This window comes from Siniperca chuatsi, linkage group LG1, assembly GCF_020085105.1.
Source record: "Siniperca chuatsi isolate FFG_IHB_CAS linkage group LG1, ASM2008510v1, whole genome shotgun sequence".
NCBI classification, from domain to species: domain Eukaryota; kingdom Metazoa; phylum Chordata; class Actinopteri; order Centrarchiformes; family Sinipercidae; genus Siniperca; species Siniperca chuatsi.
This window is the reverse complement of record NC_058042.1, coordinates 14,027,363-14,047,106: the sequence shown is the minus strand read 5'-3', so window position 1 is coordinate 14,047,106 and position 19,744 is coordinate 14,027,363. Positions and strand designations below refer to the sequence as shown.

General features: G+C 38.8%; 1 protein-coding gene across 1 annotated transcript; it reads right to left on the bottom strand.

Moving 5' to 3' along the window:
* Positions 1-94: 94 nt before the first annotated feature.
* cdh15 (cadherin 15, type 1, M-cadherin (myotubule)) lies at positions 95-18,697 on the bottom strand. The gene is made up of 14 exons (XM_044205784.1): positions 18,408-18,697; positions 11,145-11,312; positions 8,890-9,045; positions 8,235-8,379; positions 6,740-6,921; positions 6,528-6,656; positions 6,184-6,366; positions 4,458-4,702; positions 4,212-4,348; positions 3,735-3,965; positions 3,387-3,626; positions 2,502-2,650; positions 1,947-2,138; positions 95-1,001 (listed from the first exon to the last, which is right to left on the bottom strand). The coding sequence occupies exons 1-14, from the start codon at positions 18,456-18,458 to the stop codon at positions 801-803; spliced, it is 2,409 nt and encodes an 802-aa protein (XP_044061719.1). The 5' UTR covers positions 18,459-18,697; the 3' UTR covers positions 95-800.
* Positions 18,698-19,744: the final 1,047 nt, after the last annotated feature.

Sequence of the window (19,744 nt, the reverse complement as noted above, 5' to 3'; positions counted from 1 at the left end):
TATGAATATATATGAAATATATATGAATTATGAGTAAACCTAGTGAAGCCTGTGAAGAGGGTCTTATTTCATAATGAACAATACACACACTAAATAAAAGATTTACATTTATTCTGTAGACACCAGTGAAATCTAAATTCAATGAACATATTAAAAAAAACATCATTCAAAGTCTTAACCTCCAAACAATTAGATTACAGAATATTGTGTGGTACAGTGTATTTTGTTGAGTAATATTTTGTGTTAAATGACTTCCAAAAAGATGAACAGATGCTGGAATGGAGGATTTGTGTTCAAAAAAGAAAAACAAAATCAATATCAAAGCGAATTTATCTTATAAAATAATCACTTATATAAAAAAGACACATTTAAAAGATTTTTTTTAATATCTCAGACTTGCTGTATACATCATTAGTGAGCAATCCAAGTCTGATGATAAACAAAACCAGACATCATTTCAACACATTCTGTTTGCCTTGTTAGCATGCACAGCTCCTTTCCTCGTGGCTGATCATGTCAACACACGATTTTACAGTCTCATTTACTTTTCCTGTGCTAAACCACAAAACTTTGCAACAAGCCATTTTGTCAGTTGTGTCCAAATGATCCTAAATATAACCCGTGGCACATTAGTTTAAAGGCCCATTGTTTTTTCATAGAATTAATTTTTTTCTTGGCACACTTTAGATCTTATAGTGGACTGAAATCTTTTTTTGTCCATAAAAACACCTGAGGCATGATCGGTGTCCTGCACTGGTGGTGAATCGCACAGGTCTTCTTTCTGTGAGGTGCTGTCCACCTTAACGTGGATCATACATGTTGGCCAGTTTCTTAAAGCGTGGTCCCCAGTCGTTGAGGTAGTCGTAGTCTTGGTCTCCATCAGAGCTGCCTGAAGCAATAGAGCTGAGGCTGCCTGCCAGTGAGCCCTCTCCCTCGTAGTCATAGATCAAGGCTGTGTCGTATGGAGGCACGTTAGGATCATTGTCTGCAGCCTCCAGGCCCTGAGGGAAGAAAAATTACATGGTTTTTTAGTCGATAAGGGTAAAGCAAATTCCATGGTTTTGCTGTTTTAATTGTAAATGGCCATAATTTATTCTTGAACTAAAAAAAAACATGTTTTTTATATTCAGTCTCTGCAATTCTGAACATGCAAATAAAGTGAAATGAGATAAAGTCCAATATAAATAAAAATGTTTCAAGATTTTAAAATAAAAATGTAATTAATGGTATCATTTATAGTCAGCATTCTCTTAAAAAGATACTATCGGACATCAGTCAAAGATAAGGTAGTAAAGGACAAATACAATATTTATCTATCAAAAGTATCAGGAACATTTTTAAGTGCCGTTAGCGTATTAATAGTACTACAATTTACAAATTTTTTAAATTAGACTACTATTAATTTAGCATTTACATATTTACATTGTTTTGTTGTTGTTGAAGAACCTCTAACTTCATGTTTCCCCAACTTCTGAAACCAAACCTACACCCTTGTAAAGAACTACTCCTTGAAGTGTCCTTGGACAAGATACTGAACCCCAAATTGTTCCAGAGGGCTGTGCCTTCAGTGTGTGTGTGTGTGTGTGTGTGACTGAATTAGTTTAAATATGTTCTGATGAGCAGTTGGCACCTGCACCTCCTCACACACACATTCATACACCATCAATATGTGAATGTGATATGTAGTGTTAAGCGCTTTGACTGGTCAGAAGACTAGAAAGGCGTTATACAAGTACAGTCCATTTACCATTTAAACAAATCTTCAGAAAATGCTAGATTTAGCTGTCCAGTGTTAGTCTGTCTATTAGAAGTCTGTTAATAACTTTGGGAGTGATAGTAAATTCCTGCTTTGTATTTTGAATTTTGTATAGCCTTTTATTTGGGATTTTAAAATATACTTTATTATTAATTGTAGGCAAAACAGGATAATGGTAGAAGCCTCTCACATCATTGATGTAGTCCTCGATGTCAGTGGGATCCGCAGGAGGCCTCCGTGGGTAGGTAGGTGAGGGCAGGTTATGAGGTGCATCCTTCCTGAGGGGCTGCTTGCCTCGAGGAACACCAGACCCTGGGTAGAAGGACCCCGGCGTTGAAGGTGCATCATGGGGATTCCACAGCAGGTCGATGTTAAAGGCATTCTGCAAGGCGAGAGGAAGAGGCTACAGATGGACTCTGCATGTACTTTAAGAATACATTGATGATATGCATAAAGTGGAAAAACTAACAAAACAAAACCACAATAACAAAAGGGAATATATCAGAATCCATGGTTGACAAACATACACCATCAGTTTTGATTAAATACCATCAAGTTACTACTAAATACAACCAGTAAGAATGCCTTCCTTCCTATTGTACCACTGCATTCCTCAACCCCAACCATTCATAAATATTCCAGATCCACAATTCCTGCACCTACACTGTACAAACAGCATTTATTTTAGCATGACCACAGGATCATTCAGACCTCTTCTCATGACTTGTGACCTGTGTAGCCTCACCTCATCCTCCTCACCCCCTCCTTGCTCATCATAGTTGAAGACATTGTCACGGATGTCGTCTTCTGATTCCCCAACAAGCAGACCCGTTCCTTTCTTGATATGGTGGCGTCTCCCACAGGTGGTCACCGCCACAGCCAGGAGGAGCAGCACTGCAATCAAACAGAGAGGAACCATCAAGTATTTTTTAATTAGTATTTATCCGGTTATAACTATTTTTTTCATCATGGATTAATCTGACGACTACTTTCTCACTTAATCGATTTATCATTTAGTCTATAAACTCTCAGAAAATAGTAAGAAAAAAGGCCATCACAGTCCAATGTCACATCTTCAAATGTCTTGTTTTGTCCGACCAAATTTACACATTTACAATAATATAAAACAAAGAAAAGCAGAATATCATCATATTTGACAGGCTGAAAAGAGCAATGTTTTGGCATTAGAAAAATTAATCGATAATCAAAACAGTCGCATTTCTTTTCTGTCAATCAAATATAAAAATAAATAAATATAAATAAAAATCATTCCAGCTCTTATCTTCTTAGTGCATGATATGATCTAAGCAAGGTTTTTGAGTTCCTAAATAACTTCTATAACAGATTTGTATCAAGCCCCACTACATGTTTTGCCTATCAAACTGGTGATGGCATTAGAAATGTTTGTGATTATTTGTATACTGAACTCCAAAAAAGAAAAAAGAGGCAATATCTTATAGGATGTATCACTCCACTTGGACGAAGAATATGTCACATAATGTAAGAAATGTTTTTGATTTTCTTTGGAAACAACTGAAAACATCTGAAACTAGGGTCATATTTACTTAATTCTTGTTGGGGAGGGGGCAAGATTTTTACGAGTGAATGGCGTGTTCAAGATGAGACTTACACAGTAGGAGTGCAATACTGGCCATGATGATAATGAGAGCGATAAAGCTGATTCCCACACTGGAGCCTAGGACGGCCCCCGCTTCAGACTTACAATCTCCAAAGGAGTCACAGAGACACACAGTGACATTGACCTGAGCATAAGCACTCAGAACTGGGCTGCCAGAGTCAGACACCAACACTGTAACCGCATACTCTCCTGTCTCCAGCAGTACGAGGGGCTGAAGCACAACATGAGTATCTGAAGAGGGAAGGAAAATGGAGAAAGGGAGAATGGTGCGAGGTTAGGAGATTCCCGGGAACAACGTTCATGCAGACTCCATCCTGACCCCTGATGCTCTCTCCTTACCATTGACTTGGATAACAGTCCAGTTGAATGACAGATCTTCAGGCAATTCAAAGGTGAAGGGTGCAGCATGCGGAGGAAGGTCTTCATCCACAGCAGTCACAATCAGACCAGAACTAGTCCGGCCTGCACCCCTACACACAGAGCCACTCAGAGGGAAGAGCTGAGGGGGGAAGTCATTGGTCTCCTTCAGTGTGATGGCCACTGTGGCAGTGGTCGACACACCACCAGTATCTACACCAAAGAACATAAATACACAGCACTGCCACATTAAGTTACAACAGCTTAGTCAATGTTTATGTCTGCCATAGTAGTCTTCTCACAACACTCATTTATGACTGTTTATCTTTCTTAAAGTGCAAACAAAGTCAATTTTATTTTTTATTTACTATTCTTCCTTAGAAGAAGTGTAAAACCTGCCATGCGGGGTAAGATATATATTTATTTCACCTGGTTGGCAGATTACGTAGATAAACTGACCTGTAACCTTGACAACAGCATTGTAGATATTGTTTTTAACATTGGGAGATTGCATGTTAAAGGTTCTCTTGGCAGTAATGTCTCCTGTGTCTCTGTTGATGTCCAGCCACCTCTCAGGATCTCTGCTAATCTCATACCTGTCACAGAGAGTAGAAGAAAAGTTACAGACACACAAACTGTCCGATTAGTTTACTTGCATTCTTAAAAATACAAAAATACTCCACTTGTTTTGTCGCTGCATCCTACCTCAGGTCAGAGTTATCAGGGTCAAAGGCGATATTACTTTTCAGTAAAGTCCCAGGAACCACAGACTCTGGGACCACAATCTGTATGGGGTCCTCCCTGAAATGTGGAGCTTCATTCTCATTCACAACAGTCACCACCACGGTAGCGGTGCTCACTGGGAGGTTGGGAGCCTTGTTGCTCAGAGGATTTAGATTTTCCACCATCAGAATCAGCATGTACTCATCCTGTGCTTCATAGTCCAAAGGCTGCATGACAAAACAGCAGAAAAGGCCATTTGTGGAAGGAAAACTTTGCACTGTGGTTAGATAATAAAGAATTAATGATAAATCTATATGTATAACTAATTTACCAACCTGCATAAAATATAGGGTAAGCACATAAGCATATTTGTCTAAGGAACTTAGTTTAAACTTAGTTTAAAACTCAACCACTAGAGAGTGGTGTTGAGTTGTTTCTGAGGTCCTCAATGCACATTTTGCCTTCAAAGGGCAATACCACCCATTTTGAAAATTCTAATTATTCCTGTGCCCCAGAACAGATCAACATTTGTGAACATATACTGTTTTTCATTAAGCTAGAATCTAGAAAACGTATGGGGAAAAACGTTTAATTGGGATGTCACTGGGATGTAAAACAAAGGTATATTGGATTTCTCATCCAAACACTGACTGGACAGTCCTGAAGCACAGAAATAACGTGTTGTTGTTGTCTCCTAAATACTTGTTACACCAGCTTTGGTAATGGTCATATTTTCGATTTGCCAAAGGTCCACATGCTCTTCTTTGTGGGTTGAAAAAAATTCTACATTCACAGCAACATGCTGCTTTATGGGTCTGTAAATTCTTAATAATTTCCTAATAAGTTCATAGTAAGATCTAGAAAGTCCTAATTGGGCAGTAATTAAAGGTAAAATAGAGATAGTGCTCAGTTGATCCACTTCCAATTATTTAATTCCAATTAACTGCTATTGTGACCAGTGCATAGCAGGTCAGCTGGATAGACAAAAATATAAAATGCATTTACAGGCAAACATATATATTCTGATACATTACATATACATTCTGATAAAAAATGCATGAATGAATGAACATTTGTTTGGATTTAAATAGAGCAGTTATATTATAAATGCCTTTGCTTATGAACTCAGCATAACTAACTTAATTCTGACTAAAAGATCTGATCACAACTTTGCATAGTTTTCTTTCCAGGAGACCTATAAGAAATTATTTGGAAATAATGGACCCATAACATATAGCTTTACAACAACCACTTAAAAAGTCATTAGACAAACTACACAACACATTATGGTCAAGATAAGAAAACTAAAGAAAACTCCTGAAAAGTTAGCCTTTTGGACAAAGGTTTGACTTTGGGATGAGATGTGTGAATTCTTATATTGGGTGAAATTCCTTACCCTTACCCTTAGTTTTGTCTCATGTTTTGCATGTCTGAAGTTGAGAATATCGACAATATCGACAAAACAATGTTAATTAATGTGAAGATAAAATAGGTTGAGGAACAAAGCAGATAGCAATCATTTTCCTTCTTATTCACTTAAATTAATCAGTGTGACTTTGGATGCTTGACAAACATTTGGTCTCCCAGTATAAATGGATGCTCACTGCTGTCATTCTAACATCCAGCCAAAATGTGTGATGGATACCAAACAATCACCGGAACGCCTCCCTCACACTCTTTCAGTTAACAGCAGAGTTGCACGCTGTACCTTCACCACCGTCAGAATGCCCTGGTTGGTGGCAGGATCCGTACTGATGGCAAAGTTGCCGTCAGGGTCGTTGGAAATGAAGTATTTGGCCTCCCAGTTTCCTGTTCCACGATCATCTCTGTCTGTCACATTTACCCGGCCAATCTCATAGTCCTTTCTGTTCTCCACTCCTATCATAGTATACTACATGCACCACACACAAACCACAGATTAAAAGATTCAAACCAGTGTGACAAAATGATTCTCACAATATATAATTTACTGAATTAATATCTAATTATAAGAGTTAAGTGTTTTAAATAACAATTGAAAATATCCCTCATATATTGTTGTGTGAGACTCACAGAGGCAGGGCTGAACTGTGGGGCGTGGTTGTTGATATCAGATATATGTATGATTGCCACACCTTCCCTTGTTAGTCCCATGCCCCCCATATCAGCAACCTGCAGTTTTAATTGGAAACTTTTCACCACCTAGGACAGAATACAGCACATTTTAGTGAAATTAACCATAATACGATGATCTGTAAAAATCTGCATCTTAACCTGCATTTTACCTCTCGGTCCAGGCCTACATCTCTTGTGTAGATGGCTCCTGTCTGGTTGTTGATGCCAAACATAGTCTTGGTAACAGCGTTAGCAGGAATGCTCTCCTGGCCAATGATAGAGTAGCTCAGAAAAGCGTTTTCTGTCATTGGGTCATCTGCATCAGTGGCTAACACTGACATCACTGATGTGCCTGTCAAAAATAATCGAAAGCTTCGGTCAGCTGGAAAGATAAGAATGAGTCACAGATATTTGACATATGTGCTGAGGCTGCAGGACTTTACAAAACGTTTCACAAGTCTTCTTAAAATGAAAAGACAATGTGCCTCTAGGGGAAAACAATTAACTTGGTTCACATGCAAGTTAGTTTATTTTAAGTCAGTCATTTGGTATTAGTTGTGATCTGCTGTTGTTATATTAGTGATGCCATAATCTGCTTTGCTCTGCCTTGTTCAGGATAACTGTGCACAAAATTGCAAATGGAATAATGCAGCCACTGATAAATGCCATCTAGGATTTGAATATTTTACTTAAACTTGCAATAAGCGATTTTTTTTGACCACTTAGAGGCAGCAGAAACAAGCTGTAAAGACAATACTGACATATTTGATATAAGCCGATTTGGTGAACTTGTTAGCAACCAGTTGCTTATTTACACATGTACCGTACAACTTCCAATTAATAGCCCGGTTTTTATTTGCTTCAATCACTGAACTCAACCTGCTTATATTTGGGACAGGTGTCTCTATGGCACAGGCCTTTAATTCCTTTCACATAAAACTCTTGCTCAGCAAAGATGGGAAATACTATCAAATTGTTTATTTAATTAATTGTCTGTCTGCTGTTTGGTGCTCAGATTTTAGAGCTTTCCCACTGAAAACAGCTGCCTGCTGCTGAAAACGATGCTAATGAGAGTGGTAAGAGTGAACCAAACCAGTCGTGGGCTATAAAACCAAAACAATCAGCTGAACGACTCTGTAGAGCTGAGGGGAGCTGCAGGTTCAGGTGATAATTATCTGTAGGTCCATCACCACAAGTGACCCGTTTCACATACACATAGTCATGTGATCCATTGTTAATATCTCTAAATCCACTTTAGTACTTAGACTTATTTTAGCTTTTATACTTTATATCCACTTTATACTTAATTTATCTTACCTGTATTATAGTGTATTATATTTTGATTTGCTTAGTACTTCTATTCCTTCTATTCTCAAGTGTGCATTGACGTGATCGTGAGCAGTTGTAATGAAAGAGTTTCTCCTTGGGGATCAATAAAGTATTTCTGATTCTGATATAAAAAATACTGATTATAGCAGCTTTAAACTGTTATATGTGTTAATGACGGTTATCAAATAGTATGGGAAAAGTGTTATACTTCAGTCAAAGCTGCTTTATAAAATTTTGAAGCTACTTTCAGGAAGGAAATTTAAGATGGCTTTTTGGTACATTGTGGTTCAAGAAGTTAAGAAAATTTGTAATGCAGTATGTAATACATGGATGTACCTGGGACTGAGAACTCAGAGACAGTGCCAACAAACTGGCTCTGGGTGAAGACCGGTCTGTTGTCATTCTGATCCAGCACCACTATCTCTATGGTAGTAGGATTCTCTAGTCTCTCTCCACTGGGGGACAGTGCAAAGGCTTTCAGCTACACACACACACACACACACACACACACACACACACACACACACACACATGATACAGATACAATAGACAACTGTTTCTTAATATAAACTGCATTCATGAGATTGTTGTTTCTTACTATTAATTACCACTAATCTCGTGCATTCCACGAAGGAAAAAGGCCAACAGGCCACTTAGGGTTACTGTAAGTATTTATGGTATCTGTACATAAAATATGCTGGAAATGGCAAAAAGAAATGTACAGTATGTTTGGTTCAACATCATGGGTTACATCATAGTCAACTGATCGGAAACTCTCCCAAGATGCCCATAAAGGCTCTTAGAAACTGACCTCTGGCTGTTTGTACAAGTGTCTGAGACACTGATATGTGCTTTAAGACAAAAACATGGACCTATGCTTCAAAACACGTTGTGTAAGGTCTCATTGAGTGCATTGTGGCTTCTGTTTGATAGTGCTTTTAAAACACATTTCAAGGGTGATTTAAAATGTTACACCCATAAATGCTCTTACCGTGAAGCTGTTGTATTTCTCTCTGTCCAGTGGCCGCTTGCTCCTAATCACTCCTGTTTTATCATCAATCTCAAACAGATTCTTGGGCTCCTGGTCCACCCCCGGTCCCTCTAACTTGTAGATCACCTCACCTGTAAAGATTTTGTCTGATTTGATCTAAACACAGAGAGGAGATAAAGTTGATGACCATCGCAACCTCATGGGAAGATGGGGGGAGGATTGTAAACCATATGCTGTAACACCAGATGTGATTATGTTGACAGTTAGGGACCTTGAGACAAGAATGTTTTGCTCAGAGAGGCTTATGGCAGGAAATAAGATTCTGAACTAATAATAGCAAGGAGTCAATATTTTCTGCATTTTGCATTCACTTTCTTTGACATATGGTCACTGCTGCATTTTCATTACCATGTAAAAGTTGCTCTATATTTCTCCTTGTACGGTAGGATTTATACATTGACTGGTCATCTGTAAAAGACTTAACACAACATTTACATTTTACATGTCTTTAAAACACTGGTATGTGTAATCACCTGTGATGAAGAATTACAATCCACGTGAATGGTTGTAGGCCTATAGTGTTGTGTTTAACTACATGCAATTTTGTACAGCTCTGTACAGTCTAAGAGTAATACACAGCCAGTTCCTTAAAGCATGTATGATGAGGATTTAGTCTTCAGAAGAAAAACACCAGACCCTTCTTTTATAGCAGTCTGATTTTCATCATAGCCTATGTATTATTATTACTTATAAATTTTATTTACCTATTTATTCATTTTGTAAGGCAAAAAGTTAGCACCTGCTGTTTTTACTTAAGTCCCCCTTTTTCTTCCCCAGCCACAGACCGTTAGCTAAACCCTGTCCCCACATAGCGATGTGGTCCTGTCGTAGCTTAGCAACGTAGGCCCGGCAGAGGGCTAAGGGTAAGAGAGATACTGAGTTTGGATGGTGGTGTCTTTTTTTTAACCTTTACAAAATCAAAAATACAAGAGTAAATGTGTATGGAATTAATTAAACTGCTTGTTTGTCTGCTCTAATGTAAGCTGCAAACGTTAGCATCTCCAGCTAACTAGCTTACTACTACCCACAGTAGTAGCCAAGCGTTACTTCCAAGGCCAAGGAGCATTTCATACTACGTTATTTTGCGGGGTTACAGCTTACATTAAAAAATGTGCCTGTTTACGACTAGCACATCCGCTGTGTAGTATTTGCCCACTGCGTGGGAGCCGTTACTGCTATATCAGAGCTAATGTTAGCAGCTTTGTCCTGCTCTTTTGGATTTGGGGAAGTTTACACTGCAGCAACCTCAGCTTATGTTCCCAGAGATAGTGTTATGTTTGCCAAACACAATTCTTTTCTTGTTGCTACAAGTGAAACATACTGTTTAAAAATATTAATGATAAAGCATAAATCAAACATTTTTCTTGTTCAAGTATGTGAGCTAAGCAGCCAAACATGGTTATGTCAGAATGAACATAGTTCACACAGCAGTCTGATCTTATATTTTTCCTCATCATATATATAATACTAGGTGCAATGCACTGCAATACAAGAACAATGCATTACATGGATCACCAACTGGTAATGTTAAGGAAGCTGACCTTTTGCCTGGGACATGTAGCTTTAGCCTCAGTCTTTTGGCTTTTTAGGTTTGTAGGTTAATAGAATTTAATTTGTGATTCTCACAGCATAAAATTTTAACATCTCTTTTCAGAATCAGTGCCCAAAACAATGGAGCTGAATACATAATCCACAGAATCAACTGTCTACAATGTTCATGGGAATACTTTCTACTGAAGAAACAGTCCATATGAAACTGTCCACAGTGAGGTTTGTTGAAATTTGCATCTCCATTGTATTGGGAGAAATCTCTGAGATCCCCCCAACCCACCACAAAAAACAAACCCCCAACAGAATCTCATACCAGCTGGTAGTTGAAAGTTGGCAACCCTGTATTAGCTTCAGATAGACTTTTTTATACACATTTCCATAGAAGGAGGACTGTGGATTTTGTCCCCCATTACTTACATTGAAAGCATATTTGGATGTGATCATTTAATGGCCAATTTGAACAGGAGGAATGATTACAACAAGCAAAACCTATTTCAATGTACGTATAGACACCTGACTATTGTTTTTAGACAAACTTGAAAAATTGTGAACCTACACTTTAAGTACCAGTTGTACCAGAAATGACACAGCAGTTTTCCACTGATTAAATTCTAATGTGAAAAGCTGTAATTTGACATTTTTACCTGGACAAGGTCTTCGGGAACCTGCTTGCTATTCTCCAGCACTCTGATTGGAGGGATGATCCAGTCCCTCTTCACCCTGACCACTCCCTTGCCTTGATTTCTCCATGGGTAAAGGGCCTGAGGATGTAGTTTTTCCTCATTGTGATGAGGTTCTGCAGAAATCCACACCTGAAGGAAACAACAACTGCATGAAATTTATATACTGTCTATGCATGAAACTCACAAAAGAAAGTCACAGGAACATGCAGTTAATTAGACATTAACACATATCTCACTCCACTATTCTGACATGGAGATATAATGTATGTGAGTAAGTGTAGTTTTTGATTCCAGTAATTCTCCGTTATGGAAGACACTAATTATGTCATTATAGATATTTGCAGCTGTTTAAAACCATGTCAAGAGTCTCCCTCAGTGCTGTAACATTCCCAATGGCCTGATGGAATGGCTGTATGCTAGCTGTAGCACTGAGGCTGTCTGTAATGTGGAATCCAGAGCCACAGCTTCAGGTTTCACTCACTAATACATGTCTTTGTTAGCTTCCTTTGATCTGGGTGCAAATTCATCTCAGGACAAGGAAACACAAACACTCATGCTCATTTCACCAGCCCTCATTCACCACATTGCTGTCTTGACTACGTTCACACAAATACACTTGCACACACACAACACACATGTGAGAAACACACTCACACAGCTGTCGACTATGGATTTAGATCCTGTTCTTTCCCACTCACACTCACAAATTCCCCTTTAGGCTCAGCTCTGCACCTGACTGGGAGTTTGGGGTCACCTTACGGATCTGCCGTAGGAATTCCACAGACACACTCATATACAGACTTTCTCACACACATACATAGGCTGATATACATGCATCAACAAAACACCCACTCACGCATAAGCATATATGCACATATCTGTAACTTGTTTCCTTCTTCTCTGTGGGAATTCACAGGATTCAGAATTACTTCCCATATGTTTAACAGCTCAAAGGCATAATCCATAATATATAATCCATATATATTTATCTTTGTGTTTTCACTCAAATATAATTGAATATTGATGAATAACCTGTTTCTGTTGATTTTTTTTAAGAGAGCCATAAATAAATAAGCAAAACAATGGATCAGTGGATACATTTGCAAATATTTTGTGAATGGCCTGTGATCCCTGCCCTGTCCCTGGGGCGGGTGATCTGATATACTGATCCTTTAGCCACCCTGCTGGACAGTGCAGGCAGGAATGGCAACCATGGCTGGCATCTGCAGGCCGTGTCAAAGGGCAGGCTAATCTTAGACTATATTCTCGAACCCTACCTATTTAACTTTTTGCCGCCACCGTCATCTACACTCTCACAGAGATGTTTACATTCACATTCCAGCAGTGTATGTCACCCACACAAATTCATCCTGATAGCCATCTACTTCCATACTTAAGACTTCTGCATATATGAGCTCTCAAACCTCCACTGGCATAGCACACATTCTGCATTGCTACTTAACCTCAACATCAATAACAGCTGCAGCACAGTATTTCCAAATATAGCACTTAATAAGTTTGCCTGATTTTTGGACACTTGGGCTAACATGACCACCTTTTTCTAATTTTGAAAATGCATACCCAGCGAGGTGCAGACCAGTGTCAGTTTCAAGCACACGTTCAAAACACATCGTACAACTCTTCTCCAGTACACCATGCATTTATTCACCAAACTAACAGTAGGAAATTTAGTTAAAGGATGAATGTGTTAAGGTTAACTGTAGATTAACTTTGATTAGTCAGGGTAATCTATAAATATGACGAGATGGAAGAGACTGAGTATGCTGTGTAAAAATGAAGAAGAGTTTAGAATTTGCTACTTTGTATTTAACAAGAGTCTACAGCCATGCTAGTGGCTCTGTTAGGCTGTATTAAATGCTGACACATCTTTGTTACGTGTGTTAGCATGCTAATATTTGCTAATTAGCACTATACATGACTTACAGCCGAGGATGATGGGAATGTCATTAGTTTTGAAGGTCTTTGGCCATCAACCAAAGTATTGGCCAAAAAACATTTGACATGATGATGGCGCTAGAACGGTTAAGGGATCACCAAAGTTATTACAATTCATCCTGAGGGGGTCATGAATGTGTGTACCAAATTTCATGACAGCCCATCCAATACTTGTCGAGACATTTCACTCAAAACAACAAATGTAAACCTCAAGGGGGCGCTAAAAGGAAAAGTCACAAGATCACCAAAGTCATAGGACATATCATCTGGGCACCATGGATATCTGTACCATATTTCATGGCAATCCATCCATCGCTAAAAAACAAAAATGTCAATTTACTGGTGGCGCTAGAGAAAAAGTCAGAGGAATATTAAAGTCAGTAGGATTTATCCTCTGGGGATTATGAATGTTTGTACAAAATTTTATCTCAATCCATCCAGATGATAGTAATGTTATTTTGTATATTTAGTATCAATGGTGATCTATACATCACACAACTGATTAATGGACTATATACAGAATGAGGAAACTGGAACCAACCTCTGATGAACGTAAGAAATCCAAAAACGTTTGGTGAATAAAGCATTGTGTACTGGAGAAAAGGTCTGCTATGTGTTTTTAAGTTTGATGGACTAACATGACCACCTTAACAGTTACAGTTATGCTGTGAAAACAGCTATACCTTGGTAATGTTGAAGCAAACACAACAACAACAAAGTGTTTCAGCTTTTCCAGAATATAAAACATGAAGAGATTAAGAAAAGCTTACAACCACCAGATAACAAACATTTGTTATTTCCCACACTTCCTTTTCACACACCTTATATCATTGTCCCTTCATTGTCCTGTCCTTTCATTCTGAATTTAAGATGGCACTGTGTTTGGATAGTGGCTCCACCAAGTATCTGCCTCTGTTATAATGTTTTTACCAGACCAAGATGCAGTAACACCAAGCGTGTCATGTTACCAATTAGACCAGCAAGTGCCTTTTCTGACAGGCTGAGCGATAACACCACACACAGATCAACTGTTTTAGAGGCTTTTCCCAGAAACTTTTACAGCTTGGCCTTTCACCTCGGGCCCTCACTGAAGTATGGACAGCTTGTATGGGGATGATATGCCCTCACAGCAAGAACCGTTAAGCACTCTGTTGCTGAGGAGTGTTTACCGCGTTTGAAAAAGTTCAATTCTACCTTCCTGATATTGGCTTTGGAGAACAAAAGTGTATTGTCACATTGTAGATAGTAGTCTGATTCATTTGAAAGACTTTAAATCAAGAGATGTGTACTTCCTGACCTATTGTATCATCGTCACTGTACATTGAATATTTGTATATTTGGTTGGTTATACAAAAACATAAAGCATTTCGAACTCTGATAAGTAGCACCTTAACATTTCAAGTAATGTAATTTATAGTAACAAGAGTACAACTTATTGGTTACATTTCAAAACTTGTCAGAGATGAGATACTGTATGTTGGGGTCACATGTAATGGGAGGGGGGTGTGGGGAATGTTTACACCACGCTACAAATGTGGAGAAATGTAAAAGAAAGAAATGTAACTGTGACAAATTATACCAGGGAGTGATACATTTTACAAAAATGCTATTTGCCATCTTGTAACATTTGAATATATAAATAAAAGCACCGCCCGGGAGAGTCCAGTGTAGAGGAGTATGTATCTCTGTTTGTTTCTGTACTAAATCTCTATTGGCCTGAGTCTCCTCTCCAGATATGTGTGAGTGGAACAGTCGTTCAAATAACTCAGGAAAAGAGTGTCCAGCCGAGAAGTAATGCCGGCTAGCATGCCTGACAGTCCCTTAGGCCACAGGGCTAGAGGTCGCACAGGTGTCCCTTTGGTTACTTCTGATACTGGTCCTCAGGCACAGATTCACAGACATTCAACCGGTCAGTCACTAACAGCACTGGCCCCACACCCCTACTCTTTGCTAAGTCATGACTGCCTGGCATGGGCATGGACACCCTATTTATGGTGCCACTACAAGTGTGAGTCCCCCTTAGAGCAGATGTCTGAGCTTTAGGAATGCTGAGAAAGGTTATAACAAAAAACCTTTCTCAGAATAAAAGTAGGACTTAAAAAAAGGAGTTAAAAAATATATAAAGCAATACCGCCGTTTCTTTATTTAACAGAGCATGGGGAAGAATCTTCTTGATGTGAAAAAGGCACACATATTTTTATTTATCAATACCATGATACAGTATACTGATGAACTCTCCCTCTCCCCTACTTTTCCAGTGCAGAAGCCCTGTACATTTTTGGGCAAAGAAACATCATCAGACACATTCTGTTAATTGGAATACACCAACACAAACACACAGTCTGTTTAAACATTAACCTCTTAAACTCTCTTGGACTCATCAGTGATGGGTGCATCTTTGCAGTACTTTAAGTTTTAGTGGAGGCCCAAAAGTTTCCAGAGATACCAACTACATCAGACTGAATTTGTATAAATGTAAATATGTGCAAAATTATGAAGTCTTGGGTTTGAATATTTTACTCAATGTAGGTATAATAACAACAAAAAGTAGCATATACATTTTTCAAAAAAACTTAAAACAAAAAAATAAAAATAAAATCTTTGACTGTATATAATGTGGTGAGTTTATGGTAACGAAAGAATGCCCTTTTTTACATGGGTCAATTAACTTATTCATTTGAAGATACAAAATGGCACAAGTGATAAACCCATAACAACTCTGCTGCTAGCTTATTCTTGTGCATGACCACTAAAACAACAACTGTCACCACTTGGTCTTCCATGTCTGAGTCTGTAAAAAATAATGAGGAAATAAAAAGGAAAGGAAATTGACTTCACTGTTCAGTCGACAAGTTCTTGACTAGTGCTCCCTCTGAAACCCTAGTCAGTGTAAAACAGCCTGCAGGTATCCACACTCAGCAGGACCTGTGATTCAGACTCTAAATCCTCTGACTGATTGTTTCCGATGAGTGAGACCTCAGCGCCAGCTGGCCACTGCTACAGACTCTTGATTTGTACCCGATTTCATGGTCCAGGAGTGTCCCACTCCTCTTTCCGCAAGGAGGATTACAGAGTGGGACAAATGGCATCATGTATGCATCTGGGAACAGCTGTGGCTGCTGCCTACTCCTCACCACAACATACACCCAGCAGGCCCGAACACTGCCCAGTTCAAAACAACACCAGCTTACTGAAAATTAAAAGAGCACAACTAAAAGCTGGTGACGCTGATCAGAGCCTTTGGATTGGATTGACAGCTGCTGATGGTTAAATACATTTCATTCTGATTATTCATTTATTAGAAATCATGAAAACATTCTATTTCTTTTGCTTATAAAGCAGGTGTTGGACTTTGGGAATCATTATACAAAGAAAATGTGTGCATGTTGAGCAGTGATACGTCAAGTAAAACACTTGTGTATTTCTCATATGTGAGCCTTTAGCAACTGTTGTTTAGCACATAGCAATTTGTTCTCTTCCAACATGGAGGGAGACTAGGGACTTGAGATTCTGTAAAAGGGCAATGTTGATGATGTAGATTAACTCATTAAAGGAATACGCCACCAAAAATGTTTTGAAAAGTTTACAGCTTGTTTCTTAGTGGAGGATGGTAGTTATAGTCAGCTTGGATTCACAGCAGTTTCAATTGATTCCAATGGCTTCACTGGACAAAGTGTATTTAGTGATATATTAAGTGAGGATTGGTTGGAATGTTTTTTTTTCAGAGCCACCTCTCAAGCCTCCACTGGGTTAGTATTTCATAATCAAAAGATACATTTTTGGTGGAGAAGATTGTTTCAATCTAATCAAAATTACAATACAGTAAACAAACTGAAAGAGCCACTTTTTATTATGTGGTTATCACTCCTCTTGGACTTTACCTCTGGCATTTGAAGGTGCAATTTAACCCCGTATAAGCCTCACCACGCAGCTTAAGTAGTTCTCTGATATCTGCATCCAGCCCGAGGACTGGGATCTTTTACCTTAAAAGTCGTGCTTCAGGGTTTACAGGTCTTTGAAATCATTCACAGGGTTATTTTTATATGGAAGGTCATAAATACAATTATTACTGAGGTCCTGAGGATTTGACCAAAATATCTTTTGTGTCATTAGGAGCTTAGGCCATTCACTGCGACAAACTGGTTTTCCCTGTAGCTGTAGCAGTGATCTAACACTCCCATGTTCAAAAGAGACAACATATATTTTCAGTGATTTTATCCACAATCAATTAGCCATGGAATATGAAAATGAACCACAAAAGCAGCATAAATTCACCATAAAATGTCTGTCAATTGACAAAGGTCAGAGACACTGATTGAGAAGATCTGAATTATTCATTTCCACAGATATATAACATCTGCAACATTTACAATGAATAATAGAGTACATCATGACTAGACTTCCCTCAAGAATCACTGGAGGCCAACTCACTCACCCTCCCAACCTGGGCTCTATTACTACTCCAAACACAGAGAAAGACTGATAGTGGTTGGAAGTGCTGTTGGTAATATGTCAGTTTACATTGTCATCCATTTTAGTTCTCATAATGGTGTCTGCCGACAGGGGCTACTAATGATGCCCTGAGCCCTCTGTACACATCTGGAGTCTCGTCCTCCTCAAAAACACTTCATCACCCTCTTTTCAACAAGGATGAAATGTTTAGATCAGCCACCCTAACCCTGATTGCAGAACCAGTTTAGTGCCTCTATTGATGAAAATCAGTTGATGTTTGTTTGAAGACATCACTCAGATAAAAACATAAACTGTATATTTGAAGAGCAGGGCAGCTAAAGGTCAGACTCTGAAGGGGCAAGACGCATAAAGTCTTGGGCTAAAATTTGGGGGCTGAATCTAGATCCATAAAGCAGGGGAAGAGAGGGGGGGCAGTATCACATGGTACAACTCAAGTGCAAGTGGAATACCTTTACAGCAGCGATAGGTTCAATCACTTATTAGCATTTTTATAGCAATCAGAACATTGAGAGGGATATGCCCTCTACACTAGCTCTATTGCTCAGGCACCTGAGTCAAAAGTTAAGCAAAATCATTAACTGAAGATTTTATTGTCCACAAAACTGTCATTAGACACTGCAATCAACTTTAACAAGGACAACTTAAACGTTTGTTATTTTTAGAGTCTCCTTTCACCCATTGAGGCTGTGACAGATAGCTCACACCGAATATAACAGAAAACAAACACAAAAGTACTTAACATGTTTTGTTCATTTTAGTTGACAGCAGCTATGAAGAGATGATGATTTTTCTTACCTGGCAAAGTAGAGTACCCAGCACACCCACCATCAACATCCGTACCGCCATCCTCAGTACCTGCACTCAAAAACTCAGTGTGAACAGACCACTGATGACTGAAAGATCTGAGGCTCCTCCACTAAGAACTGGGCTCCTGAGCAGCTCGACTGGGCAAAGAGGCCAAACTCTCCAACCCTGAAACTTGTCCCTCTCTTTTCTTCTCTCTATCCTCTTGCAGTCTCTCTCTCCCTCCTTTCCTCTCCCAGCGTTTGTCTCTCACAGCTCCTCCCTGTCCGTGGCTGGGGTATGTCTCACAGTCGTGGGGTAAGGGGTTAGAATTTCAGCAGCGGCCCTCCCATGTACCCCAGCACATGTGCTGTCACTCACAGGCCGATGAGAGAGAGAGAGGGAGATGAAGAGAGAAGCAGGGCAGCTGTTGGTGGTGTGGACAGACTCTGTGTCTTCACCAGCTGAACGTAAGTAAGTAAGTAAGTAAACTTTATTTAACAGTTTGCAAAACAATAGTGCTTTACAGAGAGGCACAAAAGAAAAGGAGAAAAAATAAAGACAATATGTAAAACCTGGACACATATTAAATTACTATAAAAGTCCAAAACCTAAAGATTTTCAGTCTACAATGATATGAAACAGAGGAAGCAGAAACAAACAGAAGCTGAAACCAGAGAATGTTTAATATTTTTCCTTCAAAACATTAGTCAATTATAACACAATTAATCGATTATGAAAATTGGTGATTATTTTTCTGTCGACTGGATCAATCAACTAATCATTTCAGCCCTACACAGAACTATTATACAACTTGCAAATACATCTACAGCAAAAACCTTTATCACATTAGATTGAAGTTAAATTGCTTTTGTTGACAACGAAATTATACTTTAAGGATTGGAAGCAAACATCTATCTCCATTAGCCCATGGTAATAAGTTACAACTATGGATAATTTTCAGTTTTTTGTTAAAACTGAAAAACAACTAATGATGTCAATCCCAAACCTAAATTGCCACAAAAATCAATTCAGCAGTTCCTTGACTACACTCTACATTGATCTGTTCATAAGTCTTTTGACACCTGTTGCTGCCACACTGAGAGGAAAATAGAAATTAAATGTTTTCTTTTACAGGCCCCACTTGACAGCACACCATACTTTTTTGTTTACAGTCTGAAGTAGCTTAGCACTCGTTTTCTTCTTAAATCCTTCTTTTCTGGATCAACCTTTATGCTGTAAAGCCGCATACATAACCTCCCTGTCTAGTGCGGTCTGTGTCGTGCCCTCACACATTCAGAACATTCAGCCAGAACCTTTTGATCTCCTGCTATTTTGAACACTGCTTT